Source organism: Chanodichthys erythropterus, chromosome 7 (assembly GCF_024489055.1).
Source record: "Chanodichthys erythropterus isolate Z2021 chromosome 7, ASM2448905v1, whole genome shotgun sequence".
Lineage (NCBI taxonomy): Eukaryota > Metazoa > Chordata > Actinopteri > Cypriniformes > Xenocyprididae > Chanodichthys > Chanodichthys erythropterus.
The window spans coordinates 252,758-280,757 of record NC_090227.1 but is presented as its reverse complement, the minus strand read 5'-3'; the positions used below and the strand labels follow the sequence as shown (position 1 = coordinate 280,757).

The following is a 28,000-nucleotide window of genomic DNA, read 5'->3' as shown; positions in this document are numbered from 1 at the left end:
ATTGATGAAGTGAAATTCAGAAATGGCTTGATGAGCTCAAGATTTGTGTTTTGTTCTTCCCTTATATTAAGAATATTTCAAAATATGTTCATCATATGGTTTAATCAAACTTGTAGGGTCATTAAAAACAAAAAGGCCTCACGACTGCAGCTCATACATTTACATAAAATGCATATTCTTCAGTTGATTAATGAAGCTCCTTCAGTACAGCTGCGTAAAGACGAAAAAGCTGATATATTAGTTTTGTGTATGCCGAACCAAAGCCGCCTCTGATGCATGATCTTCAGCTTGACTTAAGCAGCACTGAATCTGTCGACGGCACAGATCCGACCGGAAGCTCCCCATCGCAGTGGAACTAGATTCATTAGAACATTATGGAAACGCAGATGCTGAGTTAAATATACAGATTCCCTTTTGAGATTAATGACATTTGGCATAAAAACTGCATTCAGTCAATTGATTTTTTGGTAAGTGGATGCTATAGTCACCTGGATAGTCACCTACTGTTAATGCTCGGCTTATGAATATTAATAGATTATGTAGGCGGATGTTCCAGGAAGGTTACCTAACAACGTCACGTAATTAATATTCATGAGTCCATGACATGATTTCATAACCAGCCCATCTCGTATTGAATGCTGGGTGTATTAATGTGCTGTTCTAAAAGAGTAAAAGAGATTGGGAAGAGTTTGCATTATGAAAAGCCAAGTGGGAAAGAAAGAAAATAAAACAACAAGGAAGGCCTTATAATTATTTAAACTGCAAATTATCATCAGCCCATAACAAGATCCTGCAAACATGTTTAAGCTCTTTAAGAGGTATTGTGAGATTGCAATAAAATACCTTTCTGAAATGTACATCCTCAATATGGGTTTTTTAGACTATCTGAAGCTGCAGAAGGTTCTTCTTCACCCGCTCTAACCTCTCTCTTACCAAACAGACCCAGATTTCAGAATTTAAAAGCCGATGTCATGTCCACATTACACAAGCTCTCTTACAGACACAGAGGAGAATATCCTAATGAATTCTCAGAAACATTAAGCAAGCTCTCAAACAATTCTCCAGTCCATCAAGCTGTCCTCCTCCCATGGATTCTGCACTTATCTAACAGATAATAAGACTCAAGTGGACTCAACCCCGGTTATTCATTGATAGAATCTGACTTTTTCTGTTAATCTATTCTTGCAAATGTTAAATGCATTCATTGAAGACTTACCGAAGCCGAAGGCTGGAGACGCGGGGATGGGAGACGACTGGACGGTGGTGGAGGTGTAGAGACCGGTGACCAGCAGTCCATCGAAGTAGGTACTGGTCGAAATCGTCACTGCAGAGACACAGAGAGGAGAGACAAGTGTGAGAATTCACTGTTCAGTCAGATCTGACCACAAAACACTCATGAGATAATGAAGGATTACAATTATCACAATCCCAGCTAAGAGGAAACATTCTGGCAAGGTTTTCTTAATGTTATGATCCAGTAGAGAATATAGTAGAACATTAATAGAATATTTTAAAGAGAAACAGTCCCTCTGCCCCGGAAAAATCCAAATTTACACAAATAAACCAAGCAAAAATTACTAAAATTCTTCTAAACTAAGCAGTCCAACAGGCAAGACCAGCAGATGATGCTTTGGAGCAACGCTGTGTCTCTGTTCTCTGTAAGGTCCTATAGACAACGAATACAGGATGATACGAGAGAAAGCAATGTCTCAATCACACTAAGATTGGCTCATGAATGTGTTGATGAGATATGTCACCTATCATGCTCATGAAGTGTCTGCAAAACAACACAAAAATGTTCTTAAAAAGTCCACCATTCACCGTTGTGATTGACCCTCCCACTCCCACTGTGTAATCGCTCTGCACGGCAGACACACACACACTTCCACTGTAAATGCCTTACTCTATGCGTGTTTCTCATGGCTCTGTACAAACTGAGGGGCCAGACAAAATCATTGTCTGAAGTAATCAACAGGACGGCACAGATGTGGTCCAAAGTCGTTGCATTGAAAATAACCCTGAATCTCCCTAGAGCAGCTCAGAGAGCAGATGTGAGTCCAGGCGGCGGCGGGGGCGAACGAACCAACGCAACACCTCACAGCACAGACGGCGGCTGTCAAAGAGCCACGTTAGCATGGTGAAGATGTCACCAAACACTGTGAGAAAACGCCTCTTAACTCTTTCCCCATCAGCGTTTTATTTTGAAGTTGCCAGCATTTCTGATCATATTCACCAAACATTCATGGCCTCCAGAATATTTTGTTGTATGAATATGTAAACGGTCAATATATCACAAGAAAGAACTCTGCTTTTAAACAACAACATCAACAAACATTTATTGTAGCTTATTCATGCATTCTTCTTTTTATCAACACTTGAATGTAGGCAAGTTCCATAAAAAAAAAAAAAAAAAAAAATTGTGATTTTGTCAAAGACTTCATCCGGATTGGATTCAGAATTATGATCAAACACAGATGGAGTAGATCGAGTCCATCAACACCTCAAAGCTTCACAGTCCTTTCCTCTTCATTTCATTCAGTAACGTCAGGCAGTTTTGATTTAATGTTTGTGTTAGTTTACATGAGCGTCAGCAACGCTTCTATCGCTTGTTTCTGCTTCTTCTTCACCTGTGTTTTGATCCAGAGATTCTGTACTCTTTCAGAAGATGCGTAATAGCGTATAACAGTGAAAACATGGATTGCCGGAAAATTCCGTCAATGGCAGGGAAAGAGTTAAAAGAGAGTGAGATTGACAGAAAACATGGGATAAACTACCTTGGATAAACTATCTACCAAGGATCTACATTGATGCCTTCTTTGATTACAGAGAAGCTGTGCTCTCCTTACCAACACAGCTGGAGGATCGAGGAGTATGTGCAAGAATTTGATGATTTATCATCATGCACTGAGGGTGAGTTAATGGACTTATTTTGGAGTGGACTGGACACAGAATTCTGGCCATTCATTCCTGTGGGAAATGCTAGCATGAAGCTTGAGCAGTATCTCGATTTGGTGCTGAGGTGCTTTGGCTCGGTTTACACGGTAAGTGAGGTGGATGAAAGAACCAGCATGCCACATCTTCCCCAGACCATTACAGCTCTCCTGGTACCAACCATCCTCACTCCAGAACCTGTCTCAGAATTCCTTCCAGATCTTCCTGAGTCCTTTTTTAGAGTCCTCTCCAGATTCCACTCCAGCACATGAGCACATTCCAGAATTAAATCCAGTTTGTGAGCCTTGTCCAGATCCTGCTCAACCCTCAGAGCTCAGTCAAAGATGCATGTAAACCTCAGCCCAAAAGAGAAGGCTGAGTAAGAAGAATCTCTTCAGCATGTCCAGCCCATGAGCACACTCCAGTAAGTTCTGCAGAGTCCACACCAGAAAGTTCTCGAGAGTCAGCTCCAGAATGTTCTCCAGAAGCCGCTCTGGGCCACACACACATCAACTGCAGCTGGGGATGGACCAGAGTCCAGTTATGGCTCCAGACCGGACCAGAGTCCAGTGATGGCTCCAGACAAGACGAGAGTCCAGTGATGGCTCCAGACAAGACGAGAGTCCAGTGATGGCTCCAGACAAGACGAGAGTCCAGTGATGGCTTCAGACCGGACCAGAGTCCAGTGATGGCTCCAGACCGGACCAGAGTCCAGTGATGGCTCCAGACCGGACCAGAGTCCAGTGATGGCTCCAGACCGGACCAGAGTCCAGTGATGGCTCCAGACCGGACCAGAGTCCAGTGATGGCTCCAGACCGGACCAGAGTCCAGTGATGGCTCCAGACCGGACCAGAGTCCAGTGATGGCTCCAGAGCGGACCAGAGTCCAGTGATGGCTCCAGAGCGGACCAGAGTCCAGTGATGGCTCCAGACAAGACGAGAGTCCAGTGATGGCTTCAGACCGGACCAGAGTCCAGTGATGGCTCCAGACCGGACCAGAGTCCAGTGATGACTTCAGGCCGGACCAGAGTCCAGTGATGGCTCCAGGCCGGACAAGAGTCCAGTGATGGCTCCAGACCGGACCAGAGTCCAGTGATGGCTCCAGGCCGGACCAGAGTCCAGTGATGGCTCCAGGCCGGACCAGAGTCCAGTGATGGCTCCAGACCGGACCAGAGTCCAGTGATGGCTCCAGACCGGACCAGAGTCCAGTGATGGCTCCAGGCCGGACCAGAGTCCAGTGATGGCTCCAGGCCGGACCAGAGTCCAGTGATGACTTCAGACCGGACCAGAGTCCAGTGATGGCTCCAGACAAGACGAGAGTCCAGTGATGGCTTCAGACCGGACCAGAGTCCAGTGATGGCTCCAGACCGGACCAGAGTCCAGTGATGACTCCAGACCGAACCAGAGTCCAGTGATGGCTCCAGGCCGGACCAGAGTCCAGTGATGGCTCCAGACCGGACCAGAGTCCAGTGATGGCTCCAGGCCGGACCAGAGTCCAGTGATGGCTCCAGGCCGGACCAGAGTCCAGTGATGGCTCCAGACCGGACCAGAGTCCAGTGATGGCTCCAGACCGGACCAGAGTCCAGTGATGGCTCCAGACCGGACCAGAGTCCAGTGATGGCTCCAGACCGGACCAGAGTCCAGTGACGGCTGTATTTCATGTTTTGTATTCTGTATGATTTAGTTTTCCTGTTCTAGTATCTGCTGTTAGTTTGTTAATTGGTTTTGTACTCCTCTGTTCCCTGCTTGTTGGTGTTCCTGATAACTAATTGATTGAGCATTAATTTCAGGTGTTCATAATTCAATTCAGTTGTTTGAAATATGCTCAGTATTAGTTGTCTCATTGTCTGGTGTTAGTCTAAATTAGACGTACAATATGGTTTCTTGTGATTCTTCTGTGTTTACCTTCAACTTCCTTGTGGATTATATTAAAAAGTGTTTTGTTTGGACTCCAAGTCGATCAGTACCATGACAATTTTATTGTATGCAATGCATTTGATTTGATTTTGGCATTATAATGGCTTCACTGAAACCAGCCAGAGGATTTTTATTCTTGGATTGGGAGAGTAAATGATGAGTTATGTTATACTTTATTTATATGTGTTTTTGAGCAACAAGAACAAAAGAGCAGATGTGTTGGTGTTCAATGATCTGTAGGTTGGAGTCAAGAGCTCATAATTAGGTTGAAGATGGAGATTTTTTGTGCAGTAGAAGATCTTTGTTCTGTGAAAAGATAGAGTACTTCATGAGCACTCCTTAAGCTTGCTGGTAATTGTTGAGACAAGCATTTTTCTGACAAGAAATGTGGTACAAAACCACAAGCCAACAGCAGATCCGATTGGAAAGCCTGCTGCTGGTTTAACCAACTGTTTGACACAATCCCAGGCAGACAGATCATGAAAGAGTGAAAGAAAATCATTATTATTAATAATATTAGTTCTAGTATGATTATAAATATTACTATTTTATAAAAACAAATTACTAGAGACACTCACCATTTTTTTCTTTATGAGTGCTTAAGGGGAAAGAGTGGTGTGTGTGCATGTGTGAGAGTGTGTGTGTGTGAGCATGTGTGTGAGTGTGTGTGTGTTTGAGTGAGAGAGAGAGAGAGAGTGTGTGTGTGTGTGTGTGTGTGTGTGTGCGTGTGTGCGTGTGTGTGTGTGTGTGTGTGTGTGTGAGAGAGTGTGGGTGTGTGTGTAGTTTGTCTAGACATGGATACACTCTGGATTAAAAACATATCCCTCGTTCCTGCCTCTCTCCCCACATGCCAGCTTCAATAATTCATCCTCTTACTGCCAGTGTAATATCTAGTCCTCTCACTCTCCATTTTTTTTTAACTACATTATTCCTTACCTCGCCTTCTGAACAAGTGCAACTCAGTATGTACAGATCAGCACAGAACTGTAACTGGCTTTATGTCCAGTATACTCAGAATTATCAAGTCATGATATCAATGAGAGAAATACATAGAAAAGGCTGAAATAAACATTTGGTCAGTGAAAGACAATTTCGGCCTTTTCAGAAGAACAGAATATAGTGCACATAGCCGTATGGGCTGCTTTTAAGGTATTTTTATCCTTTATGGAGCTTAAAAGATGCAAAAGATTTATGCAAATAGAGTGGGGGAAAAACGAGGGAATCAATATTGGCAGAATCGGCAACTATTCAAGAAAACGCAACAGCACGCTGACAAATTCAGAGCCGAGTAGCGTTTGCTCTCCTCACGAGACCCCTGAGGCTCAGAGCATCCGTCCCTCAAGAGCGCAGCGCTTTTCATGCAGGAGAAGCGTTTGAAGGCGGGTGGGAGTGCAACGCCAGCGATCGGGCCAAGAGGTTATTATGAGCAACAAACAGCGTGGTGGAGGAGGGAGAAAACAGGGATGGAGGGATGTCTGGAGAGGCCCGTGGAAAAAGTGTGATCGATGAAAATGAAAGACGTAAATAATTCAGAAATCCATCTGAAAGGGGAGCAGAAGCGGGGGAAGGGAGGAGAAAAGAGGAGAACCTGGTAAGAGTAACTCATAAAAACAGACGTATTCACCTGCGGGGGTTTGCATGCGCTTTGATGAGAACTCTTAACATTCACTCCACACCCGCACACACTCACACAACTCTCCCGATGAGCAATATTTGACTGTCTTTAGCAGAAAGAGACATGACGTGCCGTTGGGAGAGAGAGATGCGGAACATAGTAAATGAACCGAAACGTGCCTGCCATTTTACTTCGCTCGCTCTCGTCCATGTCTTCGGTGCGATCTCTTTCGTCCATCCAGCCATTCTATGCACATCATGCAATATAGATGGTGCGATGTGGTACGCCTCATTACCAACACTCACCGCCACGCTCCTACTCAAGTATTGATAAACCTTGGGTCTGGAAGGCATCCCTGGACACGCTGACATTAACAGAAGGGGCTGTTTTCTGTTGTAGAAGAATAATAAACAGAAGAGGAACGGCCGTATTGGGACGGCGTGAACACAGCGCTTCCTAAAAGCGTAGTACGAGAGGCCGTGAGTCGCTGAGGTTCAGCAGGTTCAGACTCCAGTGTGTGGTGCCGTCATCTGAGCAGCACCTGGTGGCACCCTGAACGCCAGACGCAGGAGCTGAAGAGCAGTTGGCAGGCCTGCGCATTACCTCACTCTTAGTTAACAGCATGGCAGTAGAACAACGCCTGCCAGTGTGCAATGAATATCAAACCTTCATGTGCACAGGCGTTTGTGTGCAACAGTCCGGCCCTTTCCATTTCAGCAAGTTTTACTTGTACAGCGCTTCTAATATATTTAGATTCAAAGCAGATACTTCCAGGGAGCAAGGCAATGAGACAGAAGAAGAAAAAATGGAGAATGAGAAAGAAACCTTGGGAGGAACCAGTCTACAGTCTTAGAAGAAAAGGTTCTACATGGAACCCTAAAGGGTTCCCATCATGGGATCATTTTATGGATTTAGTTTTGATTAGATTTAATTTTAATTACATTTTATGAATTAAACAGCTGGTAAACATACTTTATCAACAGTTAACCTGTTAAACACAAAGTATTATGCAATTATTTAAGACGTTCCTCCTTATATGGAATCTTTTTTTTATATATATAAAGGGTTCTTTAAAACTGAGTCAACGCTAGTACTATCGTTCTAGTTCAAGTTCTACAGAACCCCATTGAACCTTATTTTCTGAAACCAGAAGATTCTGTCCGAGACCCGTTGGTGATTCTTGTTCCCAAATATGAGCTCAGACTGGAGATCAAAGGAAATGGCCATTTTGTTTCTGTATATCATAAAGATACACTCTTAAAAATAAAGATTCTGTATTGCCATTGATGGTACCGTTAACATCCACAGAACCTTTCCATTGCACAAAATGTTCTTCATAATGTAAAAAGGTTGTTTTGATTATTAAAATGTTCTTTACACTAAGGAAAAAGATGGTTCGTCTATGTCAGTGTTACCCAGCCCCGTTCCTGGAGTCACACCAACGCTGCACATTTTCAGACTCTTCCCAATCAATCACACCTGATTCAACTCATCAGCTCGTTAGACCTTACACGAACGGGTCAGATAAGGGAGGCATCTAATCTAGTGTTGGTGTGCCTCTAGGATCAGGGTTGGGAAACACAGTATGGCATCGCTGTGAAAACACCTTTTATTTCTAAGAGGCTCCGCCCTCCACAGATTTAGTTCCAGCCATCAAAACCACAGTGCCGTACTTCCACCTCTGCGTAGGTCAGCAGGTACAGATGCTCACACTATGAAAGAAGCGTAACTCTGTAGCCATCTGAGCCGCATTTGACATCCCACTGGAAACCTCGTGTGCCCTTGAGAAGCCGGAAACGGCGAGAGGCCACCAGCAGCGGCTTGGGCCATCTGTTTCCCCGGCCGGGCCAGTATCAAAGACACATTTCCCTGCCTCTCAGGCCGAACGCTGCTGAACCTGCGCCATGCGGCCGAAGACACCGAGCTGCACCGTGTCAATCAGCATCGGTGTGGAGTGTGTGACGGGTGTACGTGTGTCAGTGACAGCTGGATAGGACTTCTCAAACTGTGATGATTCTCTTGCGTAACCCTCTCGCGCCTCTCTGCCCTGCTGGCCGCGCCATCTGCTGTTGCGAGGGCCTGTTGCTGTCAAACACGCTCGATCGCTCTAACAAACATTAGCAGGTCGGCTTCCTGATAACAGCTTCTTTTAATGATGCTCCTAACCTCTTGATAGAAGCTAACCTTTCTTTAAAATTCCCCCCAAAAAAGCGTAATTCTGAAGTTTGCTGATTCCGTAAGGAAGCCTGATATAGATAAAGCAAACTGCAGTTTTAAATTGTGCAACCTCTGATCTGGCTAATATCTCAGTCGAAACAGAGCAGGATTCTGCACATGTGACACTAATGAGAACAAGAATAAAACACTTCCTCAGATACTTTGACCCAAGATAACAGCACTGAGTCTGAGACGTTTCTTTGGCTCTCTGACCACTGTGCGTCTTGTTATCTAATGGCTTGCAATAATATGTAAGCAACAAACTTGTTCTCCATTTCTTGACATGGCCAAAAGTACATGGAAACCCCCTTCTAGTTTGGCTGTTCCAGTAATTTCATTCAGTCGTATTTTAGAGAATTTCGTGCTTCAGAATCTGTTAGTGGAGTTTATTCTTTTTGTTCTTTTCTAGCATATTAATGCACAAAAAAAACACCCATAAAGAAACAGCAAGGAAGAACTTAACTGACCTGCACAAAGCATGAACCCCTACTGAAAACCATCACGGAGTTTAACACACACACTGTTTCAGAGCAGCTTTGCAGGAATTCATAATCTTTCCAATACATTTATGCCTCAAAGCCCACACTGAGAAATTTATAGTGCTGGTCGAATGGATAGTCTAAATTTAAGATACAATGTCAGAACAAAATAGCAAAATTAAGGACACAGAGGCTGTCACTGGGGCAGCATCCTTAAACGCACACACTAAGTAAGTACTAAGTAACACGTACCTTTAGGGCACTACTATAAACCTTTATAAGGTACAAAGGCGTCCTCTGAGGCCTCAGTGACAGCTGTTGTGCCCCTAAAGGTACAATTTTTGCACATTTTTCCTAAAGGAGCGAACAGGTCGGAGCCTGACCCGACTGATGCTCTTGCTTCTTGAACATTTAATTTCAAAAGCATGACAAAAGCATGAATCCCTGTTCTCCAGGGAAAGCCTTCCACTATAAGATGAACACGAATGCAGGGATTTGCTCCCATTCAGACACAAGAGCTTCAGTGAGGTTTATTTTCTAAACTGAAAGGTCAAGAGTCAATGAGAAAAACTCTGACTAACATTTATTTGTGAAAGTGCACAGATGCACATTGGGAAATTAAAACATGAACTGAGGGTGACCTGTATGCTCTGTGGAATGTATGATAGCACAAAACACATTGATAGTTTTTCCTCTATTCAAAAAGCAAGAAAATCCGGTATGTGTGCTACTCGAGTCAGTGACAGTTTTTAGTCACTGAAGTCTCATCCCTGTGAGATTTTCCATGTGTTTACGCTCCCACAGCGTGACGCTGCGGGAAAGGGATTCTGGGACAGTGATAAGCAGAGAGCTCACTGCGTTCGAAATGAACTATGCAAATAAATCTACTCCAAGCCCTCTTTTAGAAAACCACCCAATCCATTTGCACCGCTATGTTGCTTTTCTCTTTTCTCGTGACTGAGAATGACAAAACTAACAACCATTTATGAGAGGGAAAAAATGACAGTTTTCAGGATTATTTGGTTCAGGATCTCTGCCAGCACAAGCTTGAATGCCTGAACTCAGCAAGATGACTGTAATCACTTCCATGTGCTGAAACACTGCAACAGATTACAGTCAAAACATTCAGAGCAATGACGACTGACAGAGATAGATAGATAGATAGATAGATAGATAGATAGATAGATAGATAGATAGATAGATAGATAGATAGATAGATAGATAGATAGATAGATAGATATATAGATAGATAGATAGATAGATAGATAGATAGATAGATAGATAGATAGATAGATAGATAGATAGATAGATAGATAGATAGATAGATAGATAGATAGATAGATAGAATCATCTGGTTTTTAACTAGGTAAATACAACCTCAGATGAACAACAACACAAAAATAAAGCCAAGATGGAAAAGCCATGTGTGACTAACTAAGTACACCCTATGATTCAGTTGCTTGTAGAGCCACTTTCAGCAATAAGCTGAAGTAATCGTTTTCTGTATGACAGTATCAGTCTCTCGCATCATTCTGGAGGAATTTTGTCCTGTTCTTCTTTACAGCGATGCTTCAGTTCATTGAGGTTTGTGGGCATTTGTTTATGTGGACTTTGACAGGGCCAATGAAACACCTTGATTATTTTCTTCTTCAGCCATTCTGTTGTAGATTTGCTTCAGATCATTGTCCTGTTGAATGACCCAATTTCAGCCAAGCTTGAGCTGTCGTACGGGTCCCCTCACATCTGACTCTAGAATACTTCGGCGCACAGGAGTTGATGGTCGACTCAATGACTGAAGGTGCCCAGGGCCTGCGGCTGCAAAACAAGCCCAAAATCATCACTCCTCCGCCAGTGTGATGGACAGTTGGGATGAGGTGTTTGTGTTGATCTGATGTGTTTGGTTTTCTGTGCATTATGGACAAACATCTCCACTTTGGTCTTGTCTGTCCAAAGGACTTTGCTCCAGAGGTCTTATGGCTTGTTCAGATGCAACTTAGAAAAGCTTTCTCTTGGCAACCCTTCCAAACATGCCATACTTGTTCAGTCTTTTTCTAATTGTACCGCCATGAACTTTAACATTTAACATGTTAATAGAGTCAGAGAAAGAGTTTTTGAGTGTTTTGTGATTTCTCTGAGCATTACACGGTCTGATCTTGGGGTGAATTTGCTGGGACGTCCACTCCTGGGAAGATTGGAAACTGTCTTGAATGTTTTCCACTGTAGAATGATGGACTTGGAAATGGCCATGCCATATAATCTTTCCCAGATTGATGGCAGCTAAGATCATTGCTGATGTCTTTCCTCCTTGACATTGTGTTAACACACACCTAAATGACCAGCAAACTGCCAGAACTTCTGCTTTTATAGAGGTGATCACACTTGCTGATGATCAGTTAATCAAAGGCATTAGATTGACACTGACTTCTCCATTTTGCCCTAGTTTTTTGTTAAATAAATAATGCCACAGTGTAATATATCATGTGTTGTTGTTCATCTCAGGTTGTATTTACCTAATTTTAAGACCTGCCAAGGACCAGATCAATTTTTATTATGTTCTGATACATAAAAGCATAAAGTTCTCTATGGTGTACTTTCTTTTTCACATGACTGTAGACAGACAGACAGAGAGATGATAGATTGATAGATTGATTTTATCCTACACCTGTTGATAAAACACCGTCTCTCACAGAAAACAGGAAATGTCTAGATGACGTCAGTCTCACTCTTCTCGACCCCGGACAGACCTCCACACACCCACACAAGCCAGAACATTTCCTTCTCCAGAGCTCCAACTATTCCTCACGGACAGATAAAACTCACTAAACACCCAGAACACATTCAGAATCTGTTCCATAAACACACTCCAAACCCGCTGTGGAAACTACTGGGAATTTTATTGCGAAACATGGAGAAACTCAGCCCAGGGTCGTGTCATGCTTTTCTTTATCTTTGTGCCTGTGGAGCAGTCAGCACAAGGGACGACTGGAAACGTTCTCACATACAGTATGTGATCTGGACATGCTATGAAAGTCACCTGCTTTACTTGACTGTAATGCAATAACAAATGATGCTTTAGGGAGGATTTCCAGTTATTCTCATGAAGCACCTGCAAGAACTCAACTTCCATTGACTGGTCAGCTATTTTCACAACTGGAAATGTTTAAAAACCTTGTTTCAGCACAGTGGTTGATCAACAGATGAGTAGGCTGTTCTTCGCTGTTGATCGAATACATGGAGTAACGTGGACAGAAATGGCTTTCAGCTTCGCTCTGTGCACACAGACACCATTTACTGCTTTATTTTGTTCCATGGATTGCCTGAAATGGATGAAGACTAGGTGTAAACCAGATCTTTCAAATTACGAATTGGTTAATAACACATGCATCACTGATACAAACTATGTTAGGAATTTATCCACCTTGGGAAATATTCAGTTATAATATAAGTGCAGTGGAACATTTTCAGCGCATGCATCTCAAAAACGTGATTCCTGGGAGAGAAAAGATCTGTGTATGAAACAAAAGCACAAAGATGAAAGGGAATAGTAAATAGCTTTCACCTGCCTTGCTCTTGGCGCGGCCCTTCTAAGGTCTGATATTTCAAACTGCAGTTTTTATGAGCTCAACATTAGCACATTATCTATATTCTACTCATTCACAGAGATGCAAACATCAGCCACAGCTGAGTTATACCGACTGCTCTTCTCCAAAGAAGAAACTCATTCTTTTGGTGTTTTGTAAGTAAGATCCACCAACACCAGCAGTTCTGCCACACTGTTCCCTAAAACCTCCAGCATGTGGAAATAATGAGTTCTGTATGATTGATCGTTGTGTCACGATTCAGAACGTCTGAAACACGAAGCTGAACTCGAGCGTTGAGTAATTCTTCATTAGGGGAGTTTGGAGGGACCCTCGAGTCGAAACACAAATCTGCCTTATTTATTTTAGCTTGCCATTATTGTTTGACATCATTTCATTCATCCAGTTATTTATTTTTAAAGAAAACAGTCTTTATTAAAGACTATGTTATACTTTGACTACAATTTGTATAAATCCAATATGCTTAATCCTGTGTGTAACTAATTCATTACAATGAATCATATGTCATCTTTACTCGTCAGTGACCTGTGTGTACGTCCACTCATAACGATTAACAAGGGTTTAAATGGATAATCTTGCACTAATACCTGAATTATTACTCAACACAAACAAATGATTAGTGAAGGCATGAACTAATCAAGAACCAAAACTAACTACGACTGAAATCATATGGATTCATGTGTGAATAACATATCACATGCTATATCGTTAATGCATTCAATAACATTTTGGAGTAAACTAAACCAGGCTCTATAAGAAAGAATTAGAACTATTTTGACTTTGAATTGAACATGCATTATTTAATACTCACACACACACACACACACACACACACACACACAGTAAGCAAGCGGCCATCTGTCAGTCAGTCAGCACAGGTAGAAGAGAGTCTCTCACACACTCATGTTAAATTATCCACACAGAAGCAGCAGCTCTTTGTTGCACTAATATAAATAACGTCAAAATCACACAATTACACTGCAGAATCTCTGACACATTACACCATCGCCATGGTATTTACAACATACCACCAGCCCTGTGAACACTGAACGGCTTGAAACGCAGTAATATCTGTTCAAAGTTAACTTATGACCCTAAACTCGCAGCTGTTCTGCTCTCTTACGAAGATGCATGAAAACACTGCATTTATAGAGTTCATATTTCAAAGCTTTGCACATAACTGAACCTTCACTAGGTATGTTAGCCAAGCATTCACATAATGCATCTCATACCAGATCAGTTGACTATCTTTGCTTAATGTTATGAACAGCAGCTGCGCTAATTATTCTCCATTTGCTTTTCTGTTTTTCCTCAGGACACCCGTCCCGACGTGACTAGAGAGGACATCAGCCTCAGTTTGGATCCAGCCTCTTAAGAAGACCTCAGATGACCAACACCTATGAAGAGACTTCAGAAGACGCAATCATCTGGATCAACATGCACATTGCCCACTTTCTATATCCTAATTACTGTTAATATGTTATTCATTTTTCCAGGAGCTCATTGCTTCTTCCTTCAGTTAAACTGCTAACAGTGATTGTAAATTAATTGCCTAAATTATTACATTATTTGCTTACTGCATTCTTTAAATTGTAATGTTGACATGTATCGTGAAAAGCGCTATACAAATAAATGTGAATTGGAAAGTTGAATGTTCACGTGCACTAATGTTCATCAGTTTCTGATAGCTCTGTTTATCTGAACCCTAAACACTGCAATCAGATTCACAGTTTATTGAGCATTATATGTCTAACCAAGACGATAATGTGAGTATAACTGTCATCTTTGCCTTGTAATCAATCTCATTATAAACAGATTATTTGGCTGTGTGTAAATGTACATATAACACAATAACAACATGTGGCTTGAACTCACTATAAATCACAAACCAGATTTAATTACCATAACATGATCTGAGCTATTCTTGTCAATAAAGCAAACAAAGTAGAAGTGCAAATTACAATAATCACTCGTACTTCCTGCCATTGTAGTTTCACAAAGAGTTTGGCCTCTTGGAGCGTCTTTTTGCCCCTCGAGGTCAACAGCTCTCAGAGTAATGTTGACGACAGCTGGTTAGGGATGAGGATGATGGAGAGGCAGCGGAAGTTATTGGTGAGAAATACAACCGTTGTCATTTGGCCACATTCCGCCAGACTGCCTTCTGTATTCAACTTACGAAGAAAGCATAATGACGTCACGTAAGGGAAGGTGTAGCGTAAGCGTTTTGAACTGCGAGAGTTTTACACTTTCCTCGTAAGTAGAATACAGAAGGCTAGATATTTTACTTATTTTTTTACGCAAACGCATCGCTTCGCTTCAGAAGGCCTTTATTAACCCCTGGAGCCGTGAGGAGTACGTTTATGATGGATGGAGACACTTTCTTCAGCTCATACTCGTCGATCCCGCTCACTGCCGTTATAAAGCTCAGACGCGTCAGGATATTTATTAATATTTCTCAGATTGTGTTCATCAGAAAGAAGAAAGACATACACCTAGGATAGTAAAGCTTGGGCTCATTTTAATTTTAAAGGGAACTAATCCTTTAATGTCCTGTCACCTCTTCCCTGTCCTCTCAATAAAAATGGCAAAAGCAGAAATAAAAGAAGAAAAAAGAAACACATTTTGAACGGGTTCAAGCTTCAGCTTCACAGTTCTGTCTCTCGCTGTGGTTTAGTTGACGTTGATCTGGCTGTGAAACGCGCTCAGATGCCTCTCAGCTGTGGCGAACGGCTGAACGTTCTCAGCTGGAAGGACAGGCTGCCCGAGGCTGCGATCACAGGACGAGGAACATGTGAAATTACTGCACCAAATGAGAATAACTGCTTCTCTATGGCGACTCAACTCACACTTTCACAAACACTGGGAGTTTTATAAAAGGCTCGTTCACACCAAGATCCATAGCTATATCGATAACTATTGGTACAGTTGTGCTGTGGATTCTGATATTATTTTAGACACAGAGCGACTATTAAAACTTTATAGTTATCATCCTGCTTGAACCTTTAGTCTATTGTGCATTAGGAAAAATCAATCAGGAAAACATACATTTTGATTGTGCTTTTCTAACTCATTGGATTCAGGAGTTTTTGTCTTATATTTATTTCATATGTTATATTTAAGCAATATTGCACAAACAGGAGAGCTTTTTTCAGCCAATTGCAAATGTGAAATTGATTTCATACAACAGCTCAATAAACAAGAAGTTAATAATGTGAGTTAAATTTCAGACACAATATTATTAATATTACATTAATAATATTAATACACAATATTTTAGCTCTGTTTCTCAAATGAAAATAGCTCCAAACAAACCAGAACCACAGCAGAACAACAAACAGCCGCGTTTCATTACTCAGTGTATCCACGGTTTAGAATGAATCAGACGAGTCAATGATTCAATTGCCCATTCAAAAAGACACTCACTTCTTTCGTGAATGAATCAGGCGAATGAATCAAAAGTAGTTAGTAACATGATTCATTTTCCATCAAATACTCTGTACTCTTTTTCATCTACAATCACAATAAAAAGCTTGACTCAAAAGTAAACTGATCACAATGGCAGAGAAGTAATTAATGTAGTTGAGTATTTGTGTGAGTAACTTCCATAACTTCACTCAAGCAAAAACCAAAACAATCGCCCTGTGCTCAAGGACCCTCAAGAACATTTGCTCATTAGAGACTACTGGATCATTTAATTTCTAAATGCAAGACACTGAAATGGCTGCTTGGAAAAGCCGGGCACAGTCACTTACAGATGGCTTGCAGGTTTCTGTGCACACTGGCATCATTGTGGGCCATTTTGTATTGAGTTTAATGACTACCTGGCACAGCATTAGCATCTCTCTGGCATGTTAGACTGCCATCATCACTATCCAGGGTGAAGCCCATGGCCAGATGCAACGGATTAATTCTGAGCCGTGTTTCACTGTCACATTCGGAGCCAAACAGGCAGCCGTCAGCGCAGGCCCTGCCCATTAGCCAGCTATCACATTATGCAGAAAACCATCACAATGGGCTGCAAAACAATTCATGAATTATTGCTTCGTATTGGAAAGTATCTCGAGTGAATTCATTCGGTTCCACTGAGGAGAGTCATTTTTCTTTATCTAATGCCTCACAAATGTGCAGTCTGAACTTGTTCAATGTCAGAGAATGGGCTTTGTAATCTAAAATGCATTTCATAAAATTAGAACTGCTTTCACCCGGTATTAACATCCTCCTCAGGAGATCCAATCGCAAAATACGGATACACGTGGTCCAAAACAATTTAAGTGACGCACTTATGAAATCAGAGCCTCATCCCCCAATTAAATCAGATCATACTCGTCACATTTGAGACGCATGTTAAAGTCGGCATTAAAGGGAAGCTGCGCTGCTCTTTTCTCCTCTATTGTGCCGTATATCCAAGTGAAATGCTTCCCAAACAAGAACAAATGTAGGGCGGGGCTTGATTTTGTCTGTGGGGAATTGATTGGATGGTTGTGGTTTGCTATTGGTGGATCTCATGTGAGTGACAGGTTGCCCCGCCCTCATCATCAGAGAAGAGAAGAGATGCTGCAAGAGGAAGATATTCTGATTCAAGATTACCAGAACATGAATTTAACACAATAATGATAAATCATTTAGAATAAACTCTGCAATATTCCATAAAAACAAGATTCTCTTTTGATTTCATGGTGACTTTAATATTGTTTGTAAACAGGGCCTTGAACTTTTCTGTTGACAGGTGGCCAACAAGCAATTCTAAAAGTTTTCTGTCTCAAGGATTTTCAATCTAACAAGCCAGCGCACGACTTTTATTTATTTATTTATTTATTTAAGGGCTGCAAAAATAAACCTATAAAATCGGTCTATGATGGAAATAACCGGCAATGAATTTCATTATCGATTAATCGAGTCTGCGGAAAATGTCCACCTGTCGAGTCACTTCAGTGAATAACGCATTTCATATTTTTTCAAAACATGACAAAGTTTCATCCACAGAAACTCATTAACACAACTGTCAGGTGCTTTAACCGTTGCGTGTGCGATTTAAAGCGTTAGAGACATGTTTTCCCCAGCGTATAACTTACATTTGACGGTCATATCTTTACCTGTAAATGTTAGAAAGTCACTCGAGTGTTTTTCCATCTTCCTTCAGGCTTCAGTGAACGAGCACCGGCGTGCGCATGCGCGTCAAACAGACAGCGCGCGAAAGAATGGGAGTCCGAGTTAAAATGCTATGATTTAACACAAGTAATTTTATCTTTAAGTATATTCATTTTTAATTAAATGCCGTAAATAAAAATAGCCTTTTTATCTGATTAAAATAACCCATAATCGATTACAGATTAACCAACTATCAAAATAAGTAGGCCTAGTTGCAGCCCTAATAAAACACTATTAGTGTGTGAAAACAGAACACTTAAAGGGATAGTTAACCCCCAAAAACCAAAAAATCATCATTTCATTTTCTTCTTCAAAACACACATGAATATATGAACAGATTTAATATGCTCTTATTCACATATAGAGCTCATCAAATATGGTAAATGGAAGCTCAAACTGCTTGGACAAAAATGATGAAACAATATTATCTTCGTTTGCAATCCAAACATGAAGAACATTTTTTAGATGAACTATCCTATCCAAAATACATAGCACCCTTGATACATTAAAAAAAACCTTGATTTCTGAATGATTATAAACTAAGGAAAGAGTCTTGAATATGTGTCTAAAGTTCCATCGTTTGGGTGTAAGACAGTGTCTGATTAGAATGCAGTCAGTGGATGAACGGTGAAAAGGGAACGGAAATCACCCTTTATCAGTTCACAAAAGCATATATCCTTCTAAAATGTAAATCTGATTTCCCATGGGGAAGCATTAGAGCATGTCAAACTGTGAGGTTATGGAGTGGCTTCACACTCTAGTGTAAAGCTCATCAAAAAACGAGGTGCACATTAAAATCCCAGCATGCAAAGTGGACAGAGTGAACAATGACAAGTTTTACAGCATATTCAGAAGAGCTCTCGGTCATGATGATGATGATGATGATTAGAAACACAACAGCAGCTCCGCTCCTTCTCGTCTGTATGAGCTGAAGTTTAACACGATGTTAACCTCATATAGATATAATACACATCGCCTTCTCTCACCTGTCAAGGATCAATACCAAACCTCCGTTCACCGCCGTGTTTTCAGTAATAAGGCTAATATTCTTGTTTTCCTCTATGAACTGGCTCGTAGAGCAACACATGAACAAGCTCTGCTGCTTTATTTGAGAAATAAACTCTGACTTTGATTTTGTCAAAGAGTCTCAAAACTCAAAACATGATTCAAGATCCAACTGGCCACAAGCCATGTGACCTCAGTCCTAATGAAATACAGCCTTCAGGGATAGGCTGTTTATATCAGAACTGAAGAGAAAACAACCAGCACACGTAGAGGGCAGATTCATGTCTTACGCCCTCAAACAGCTCTGTGTGATATCTTCTCATGTTTGGTGAATAAACTCTATAAAGATATTATCAATCACTAATGCATGTTATTACAGTGTGTAATTGCATTTCTGTCTCAATCTTCTCAGCATGATTATTTCTGTATTTGTTTCCAGAATGTTGACACTCTATAAATTTGCAGCACTTTGGCTTTTTCTCTTTGTCTTTCAGCCCTTCCATCCCCATTAATCCCCCAGAATCCTCACGACCCCCGAACACACAAAGACGCCCGCGCACGGCTCGTGTGTGTGTTTGAGTGTGAACACGTCCCTGCAGATCTCACAGGTCTGGATAAGAAAGATAAAGCTGAGAACACAAGACCTCACGCTTCTGTTCTCACACAAAGAACAGCGGCTGGTCTTCAGAAACATCAAAACAGGAGCAGAAACCAGAGTTGAGAGCGGATCAGGACAGAAAGCAAGGCTCTCGGACGCTCTAAACAACTGCTTCAAACAACACAGAAACCTTTGCTCCACACAGCCTTGTATTTACATCAGCAAAGTGTGATTGTTTTCTTTATAGGAATTCATTTGAGTTGCATGTAATTTGTTGAGTCTGAATTTCTCTCATATTCACATAAACTGTGTCTATGCTGCACCTGTTGTGCTCTTGTGAGTTGTTTGTGTGAATCTAGCGGTTCTGGCCTCAGGATAAACCACCCACACACGAGCGCCGGGATCACACAGACGGCACTGAGGAACCGAGAAAAGTGGAATAGAGCCGTTCGACTTCACGTCAATACTTGCACTCAGTTACATAAACACACAAGCATCTCACTCACATATACAGAGCTGGATCTATTTTCAAATGCAGCAACTGTGATTTTGCATCCATACCTATAATGAAATGCATTTTTATCAACTTTTTTTTTTTTTTTCAGACAAAAAAGTGCAATTATTACCTTCACGAGCAATTTGAAACAATTTTCACTCAGCAACTGCTAGTAAATTTCACAAGTAATTACAAAGCAACACATTGAGTTTAGGCTGAAATGTCAAAGTAGAAAGATTGAAATCGTATTTTCTTATAAAACACTCCAGTGAACCCCTAATTTCCCTTTTGATTCAGTGGACTTCACTGAGATGTTTTCACATATATTTCACATATTTACTGCTGCAGGAAAACTCCTTTTTATTCATGAAGTGCAAAGACTGCTATGGAGCATAATGCATCATGATGGTCATCTGCCTCCTGTACTCACCCTGGTACTCCTGTCCCGGGACGTAGGCTGCGGGGCTCCCGTGGATCTGGAAGGTGAGCAGCACCTCTCCTCCTCCGTCGGCCCCCGCGGGCCCCTCCAGCTCACCGTGGTGAGTGCACAGGAAGAAGAAGGGATTGAAGCGCGGATAGAAGCCGGCCGGAGCGCCTCCCAAATCCACGGCGCCGGCCGACACCAGCGCCAGCAGCAGGACGGCCTGAACCCTGAGCATCTCTGCTCCAGGTGCTTGAGGAGAGAGTGTGAGAGCGGGCAGGTGTGTGTGTGCGGGTCTCACAGGTGTGTGTGTGTGTGTGTGTGTCTGTCCTCCCTTCACACACGGGGAGTTCAGAGGCTGGTGTTCAGCCCCGCTCCGACACTTAAATAGCTCTCAACACTCCCTCCCTCCGCCTCACTCTCCTCCCACCTCCCCTCCCTCGCTCTCTCCCTCTCCCTCTCTCGTACTCTATCAAAAAGCCTCTCGTCTGCTTCCTCCCTGCCTCGTTTCTGTCAATCATTCTAATATGTCTGTGTGTTAGTGATTTGTCTCTCTCTTTAGTGCTGTGTTTTGTCCAAGACAGCCTGCCTTTGTCTTTTTCTTCTCATCTCCCTCCATCCCCCAAAGCGGATTCCCTGCTTTTCCACCCAAAGATCACACCTCCTCCCTCCTCGCCTCCTCCTCGTCTCTCCCCCATCGTCTCTGATAGGACCCTCTCAAGCTCAGACGCCTCTTTGTGCTCAATTCACTCATTTTGTTTCTTTTTGTTTTGCGTTCTCTCAGCTCTCTTTCTCAATGTTTCCCTTAAAATCCGACCTTCTCTTCTTGTCTGTGTCTCTCAAACACACACACACACTTCACACTTTCTCCATCTGTCTACTCTTGTCTACGACTTTAAATGATCCATCCATCTGAGACGTTGACGATGAAAACGCTTGAATATGGATCAAAGATTTCACTGTGGAAAGGACAAATGCCATTACTTGTAACATTCATTATTAATTCATGCACTTGTCCTGCAAAGTTCACAATAAGCAACTAAAATGACAAGGGAATTAAACTGAGAAACTCCCACACTCCTGACCGAACACACCCAGACATCTGCTCAAGTTGAATATAGAGATGTTTCACCAAATAATTGTCAAGTAACAAAGAACAAAGTTTGCATACTTCAGATTCATCCCATTCAGACAGTCGAGAGCTGCTGTTTATCAAACCCTTGATCTGTGACACACAGCAGACACAAAAACCACAGGAAGACTTTTAGAGAATTCATGCATCTCTATTGTTTCCCAACAGACAAACACTAATGGAAAATATGGGTGACCAGCCTGAAGTGTGCAACCACGGTGTTTAAGAAACGTTTTTTCTTGGTTATGCGAAAGTTAGGGAAATATTCTATTTTATCGTTCTTCAAACATTATGGGATGTTTCTTTTGAATGTTCTGAAACAAGTAAAAACATTTTAAAAATGTTGACTGCAGATATAGGGTGTGCTGATGATATGATGCAGTGTGTCAGTATTCAGGTGATTGTGAAAGATAGGGTGGAGCCGGGTGATTCGGTGCTGATTGAGTGTCTGGTGATGTGGCAGATCCTGTGACAGATCCAGGATATCTTCACAGGCAACCCAGGAATGTTCCTCGGGGCCGTATCCTTCCGGGTCAATGAAATATATTCCAGTCAGGCGCCCTGTCGTCGGGAGTCAAGGATGGCATGAAGTAGATGAGCTCCTCGTCTGCGATCTCTGGGGGAGAAGGAGGTACATCCACATCACAAGTTCCTGGAGGAGAAGACAACAGAGATTCAAAGTAGGGTTTGAGGAGAGACACATGAAAAGAGGGTGTGATGCCGTAGTATGAGGGTAAGTTGAGCCTGTAGGTTACTTCATTGATCTGCCTCTGCACCGTGAAGGGACCTAAGTTGTGGGGACTCAAGGCAGGTGAAGACAGGTGTTTCTAGTTGAGAGCCAGACCTTTTGCTCTGGGTGGTATTGGGGAGTGGCAGATCTTCGTGTTTTAGCTTGGCTCTTGTGTTTTCGCACTGCCTGCCCAAACCCTCTCGCTTTCTTCAAACAATTGGTTGACAGCTGGAACCTCCAAAGGTTCACTAGACCAGGGGAACAGAGGTGGCTGGTAGCCGAGCATGCACTGAAAAGGTATTAAACCCGTGGTGGGTTGCCGTAGGGAGTTTTGGGCATGCTTGTTCCAGGGGAGGAAATGGACCATGGAAGTCCTGGTGCTGGTGGCAGTAGGACCACAGGTATCTCCCAATCTCCTGGATCTTTTGCTCAGTCTGGCCATTTATTTGCGAATGGTATCCGGACGACAGGCTCATGGAAACACCCAACAACCTGTCTCGCCAAACTCGTGAAATGAATTGGGGACCTCTATCTGATACACTGTCATGATCGTTGAGGTCGTTGAGGTATAGGCAGAGGGACCAGCCTTTACGGTGTGTTCATTATGGCACAGATTGAGCAATCCCGCACATATCGGGGAGACATCCTGGGTCACCAGAGGTGAGTGCTGAGACCATGTGGGACGGACGAAGGATGGATGGAACATAAATTTGTCCCTCAGGACCTTCCGGCGGAGCAGGTTCAGAGTGAGTGGCTTGGGCGATTTGGTTGTCGAGGGTCCATATGATGGGACTTACAATCATGGCTGGAGAGAGGGTGGATTCTGGAGGAGATGACTCAAGTTATGGATGGTGCAAATGGGAGAGAGCATCAGCTTTGCCATTCTTGTGACCAGGGCGATATGTGACGGTGAAATTAAATCTGGTGAAGTAAATCTTTTCGAGGGCTTAGTCTCTTTGCGTCATGGAGGTATTTGAGGTTACAGTGATCTGTAATAACTTCACACTGATGATTGGTTCCCTACAGCCAGTGTCTCCACTCCTCAAGGGCTAATTTAATCTGCAAAAGCTCTCGGTTGCCAATATCATAGTTGCGCTCCGCCCGGGACAGCTACTTGAAGTAGAAGGCACATGGATGGAGGCGTGGAGTGTCACCCTGCTGCTGAGATAGTACAGCTCCTACCCCGGTAGTGGAAGTGTCCACTTCAATGATGAATGGGAGGTCAGGATCAGGATGGACCAGGATAGGAGCTGTGAGGAAGGTTTATTTAAGGTGATGGAAGGCTTGTGTGGCTGGCTGGCAAGAACAGAGACTTGGGCCGATCTTTGAGTAGAAAAGTGAATGGTGAACTAATGAGGCTGAAATTATTGATGAAGCGTTGGTAGTAATTAGCAAATCCGAGGAAGCGTTGTAACTCCTTAACTGAAGATGGTAGGGGCCCCTTTCGGATAGTCTCCACTTTTCACCCGGTCCATCTGGATCCCATACTGGTCAATGACATAACCTGGGAAATGGATGGTGTCTCTGTGGAACTAGCTTGAGGTAGAGGTGGTGTTATCTCAGCTTTTGCAGGACCTGCGTGATGTGTTGGCAATGTTCGGCCTGGTTCCGGGAATAGATGAGAATAGATGATTCATGTACGTCCCAGGATGATGTCAGCGGTGGAACCTTCCAGCACCATGAACGTGATCCGTTCCTTATGGAGACATCCGATGCGAAGCATCACCGTGGGGGAGAAATGACGAATGTGATCTCGACCCAGTGGTTTTCTGATGATGGTGTGTACAGAGGATGGGAGCAGAGTTTCCTCTCAAGGTTGAGCCTCTGGAGTAACTGGTGGAAGATGAAGTTCCCTGTGGAACCAGAATCGATGACGGCTTGCACTGAAACAGAGAGTTCAGGGGTTATATTTTGTACAGATGTGCGTGTAATCATAGGTGGAAGTTGAATCATACTCACCGCTGGGTGTGGTGGTCGAATAGGGCAGTTGGTAATTATATGGCCTTCTCCCCCACAATATAGACAAAGCTGGTTGAGGATTCTTCTTTGACGCTCCGCATGGGTAAGATGGTAGGTTCAGGTGCTGGAAGGGCGACAGATGGAGTGGCGGTTAAAGGATGTGGAGCAGGTTCATCCAGAGAGCATTGGGAAAAGCGAATGGCTTGTTGAATGAAACCCTTGAGGCCGATGATATCATCGTAGATGACCATTTGGTGTTGAGACCTTGGCGAAAGGCAGTGATCAGAAGCATTTCATTCCAACCGCTGGAGGCTCCTAAGGTGCAAAATTTGAGGGCATAAGCATTGACAGATGTATTACCTTGCCACAATCTATAAAGCTGATCGTGCACTAAAAGTGCTAATACAGTTTGTCCGAACACCTCTTTAAAATGGTTAGTGAAGGAAGAATAGAAGTTGGTAGCCGGGCCATTGGCATCCCAGATTGATTGTGCCCATTGCAGCGCTCATCCAGAGAGCAGGGAAGTCATGAAGGCTATCTTAGACTGAGGCTGCATTTCACTGAAGTAGAAACCCGCTGCATTCCTCCTGGTGTATGTCGCTGGATGGGCCATGGTGAAGAAGATGGTGTTGTGGGTCGAAATGATTGACGAACTGCATGCAGAAGTTTGGAGATTGGATCCGGCTGATGATCTCTGCTATCTTCAGCGGTACGCTGCATCTTGTGTCTTCTGTCACGGAACAAGACAGGTAAGCAGCAGAACTGGTACCTTTATTAGCAGGCAGCACAGAAGTAGCAGGAGAGATGAATGGGTGAGTATATATATCGCAGTCTGATCGTTTGGTCAAACATAGTACTTACTTCTTTGTATTGCAGATGGAGCAGGTGAATGGAGACGGTGTGGAACCGGGCCATGGAAGATGACTGTAGGAGGCTGGTGAAGGGCGACGGATGACTGAAGAAGGCGAAGACAGGTCAGTAGGTTTAGCGTTGGGTAGCAATGACGAGACCAGGCAACTGAGGTGTGATAGTGGCTGCAGATATAGTGTGTGCTGATGATAGGATGCAGTGTGTCAGTATTCAGCTGATTGTGAATGACAGGATGATTCAGTGCTGATCCTGTGACAGCCATCCAGCGTTAATAACTAATGGTAAATGAATCTGACTCGCTGTTCTTGAAGGAAGGGTTCGATCCCACGATTCAGCTAAACCCCCATATAATGGCATCAACACGGATAGAATAGAAAAGAATAGAATAATAGAATATGAATAGAAATAGAATAGAATAGAAGAATAGAATAGAATAGAAACAGAAATAGGAATAGGAATAAATAGAAATAGGAATATAATAGAGGGGAAGGTGGAAGGATTGTCACATTGACAGCTCAATGATGATTGACAGGACTGAATGATTAGGCTCCTCCCTGACCTACGTTTGTGATTTTACAGTAACATTTACATATGTGGCTTGAACAACCAGATCCATTAACCACCTGCTGAAGTGCTTTGCCTGATCGGATCTGTCTCGAATGCCTTTCAGGAGGCATTTAAACCTGATTTTTTTTCATCCAATCAGTGATAATGTGTGAAACGACCAAATGTAAACCGACCCGATGTCGAGTACTTGCAAATCACTCGTAAAAACGGCAGCCCATTAAACTGCTAATATTCTGCCTGGAGGTACAGATTCACATTCAATGTCACCTCTTCAACATCGTGAGCAGACGTGATTATGCATGTCCTGTATTATGGAGACAGCACTAATACATAATTACAGACTATTGTCATGATGACAGAGAGGAAAAGAAAACGTGTAATCTGAATATTGTTCCAGAAGGAGCCGCCTGACCCTCATGTGTCCAAGATCTAAATTAGGCCGGAACTAAACAACTGTGAGATGACAAACGATCAACAAGAGTTCGATTTTTCTGACTCTAGTGTTTTATCTAGTCATCCATCCATATTAACAGACAGTATGTCATTCTCGTCTAATTGTTATGAAGTTTCTCAGCCGAAGACAGCGCTATCGCTCTCCATTATGGAAACTAGGTCAGGGAGATCGAGATCTGGTCTTGGGAATGGAGAGGGGCGGTGGGGTGGACAAGGGCTTTGGGGCAGCAATTATTTTTATCTTCATTAAGTTCTACCTCAAGGTTGTAACAGAGCCTTTGACATCTGCAGTTTCCATCCGATCCCTCTGCCTCTGCTGCCATCTCTCTTCTGCCATCGCCAAACGCCATCAGGAAGGAAAAGAGTTTGGAGGGAAACGGAGAGATATGATTGTCAAGGACATGCAGTTACACACACACACACACACACACACACACACACACACACACACACACACACAGTTGTTAATTAACATGGTTCTGTCATCTATTTATCAAATTAGAATTCAGTGTTAATGAATTGTTTATTGATATTACTGTGATTAGCAATTTGTTGTGCAAAAATAGAATTAACCTGCAAGACAAAGTATAGATTTTAGCAGATCTTCAACCGATATGCAGTAACCAAGCAACACAAAATTGTGGCAAAAATGAATGAATAAATAGGTTTCACATGGTTGCTGAGGGCAACAGTCCATGTTTAGCCTTGATTTCAGGTGTCTGAGCAGATAAAGAGTCTGAGGAAAGGTTAAACGGTTATTTGTAGCCGGCTGTGGAAGTGTTAAATCACCTTTCCTGATCTGTGGCTCCTGTTCTGAAGGGCTCAAAGAAGAGGTCACATGCTTATTCGCACAGAAAACCTTTCAAAAGGAAGGACCTTTTATCTGTCTTTTTCTTTTTATATCAATGACTTTGTAGAATATTTCAGGTTCATTAAGTTAAGCTCAGTCAACAGCATAAATGTTGATGATCACATGTCAATATAAGAGGCAAAGGTGACGTTTTGGAATTAAATTGTCATGGTGACAACGTAAAGTTAGAAATAATTTTAAAATTAGATTACTTTTTTCACATTAAAATCATGTTAACACGCATATATTGTTCACGTGGATTAACTATTGGATCAGGGAATGTTGACCACATTCACTTCTAATGTAAGTCTCACGACAAGTGGAAATTCATTTTTGTGTTCAGCAGAGCGTTACTGACAGACTGGGAAGAGAGGAGCTGCAACAATGGAGAATATGAGGAAGTTAATGTGAACTGATAGACTGACGAAAGTGGCATTAATTTTCTCAGCAAGGACAGAATGTATGATTTATAAATTGTATGATCTATATTGTTATTGTCAAAAAACAATGGAAATTAGGAAAGCAGCTCCTCAAACAACGTCCATTAAATTAACAATAATAAATACAACATAAAAGCAATAAAAACAGCCCTAAAGACCTACTAGTAATAAAATTATAAAATACAAAAATGTGACTGATGACATTGGCAATGCCATAAAGACGTTTCTGAAATCTGTTTTGGACTATTTTTGTCTTTTTTTATAGTTATAAAAGTCACACTCAGCAGTTGTTGTCAGTAGGCTTTTTGAATTCTGGTACAAAAGACGCTCATTCGTCGCCACCTACTGGCGTAAAGATGCAGACTATTGTAATGTATTATAACTGTTGTCACGATGATTCATGAGATGATACAACATATTATGAGGTATTTTATAATTATGCATACAGGCTGTTACCAAACTTAGTCATAGAAGTGAATGTAATGATGTCTTGCTGTGTATGAGGCTAAAAATAAAGATTCTTCACTGGCAACATTGATGAAGAATCTTTAACATCCACAGAATTTTTCCATTG

At 42.4% G+C, this 28,000-nt stretch overlaps 1 protein-coding gene across 2 annotated transcripts in view; it reads right to left on the bottom strand.

The window, feature by feature from the left end:
- LOC137023029 (reelin-like) overlaps positions 1 to 20,754 on the bottom strand; it is an 87,294-nt gene extending 66,540 nt beyond the window's left edge. For both annotated transcript variants that reach the window (XM_067389555.1, XM_067389556.1), the window contains exons 1-2: positions 20,435 to 20,754; positions 1,217 to 1,324 (exon numbers count right to left, since the gene is read on the bottom strand). In XM_067389555.1, coding sequence (XP_067245656.1) covers positions 1,217 to 1,324; positions 20,435 to 20,663 — 337 coding nt within the window. In that variant the 5' untranslated portion in view covers positions 20,664 to 20,754. The remainder of the gene's footprint in view (positions 1 to 1,216; positions 1,325 to 20,434) is intronic.
- Between the last annotated feature and the right edge of the window lie 7,246 nt (positions 20,755 to 28,000).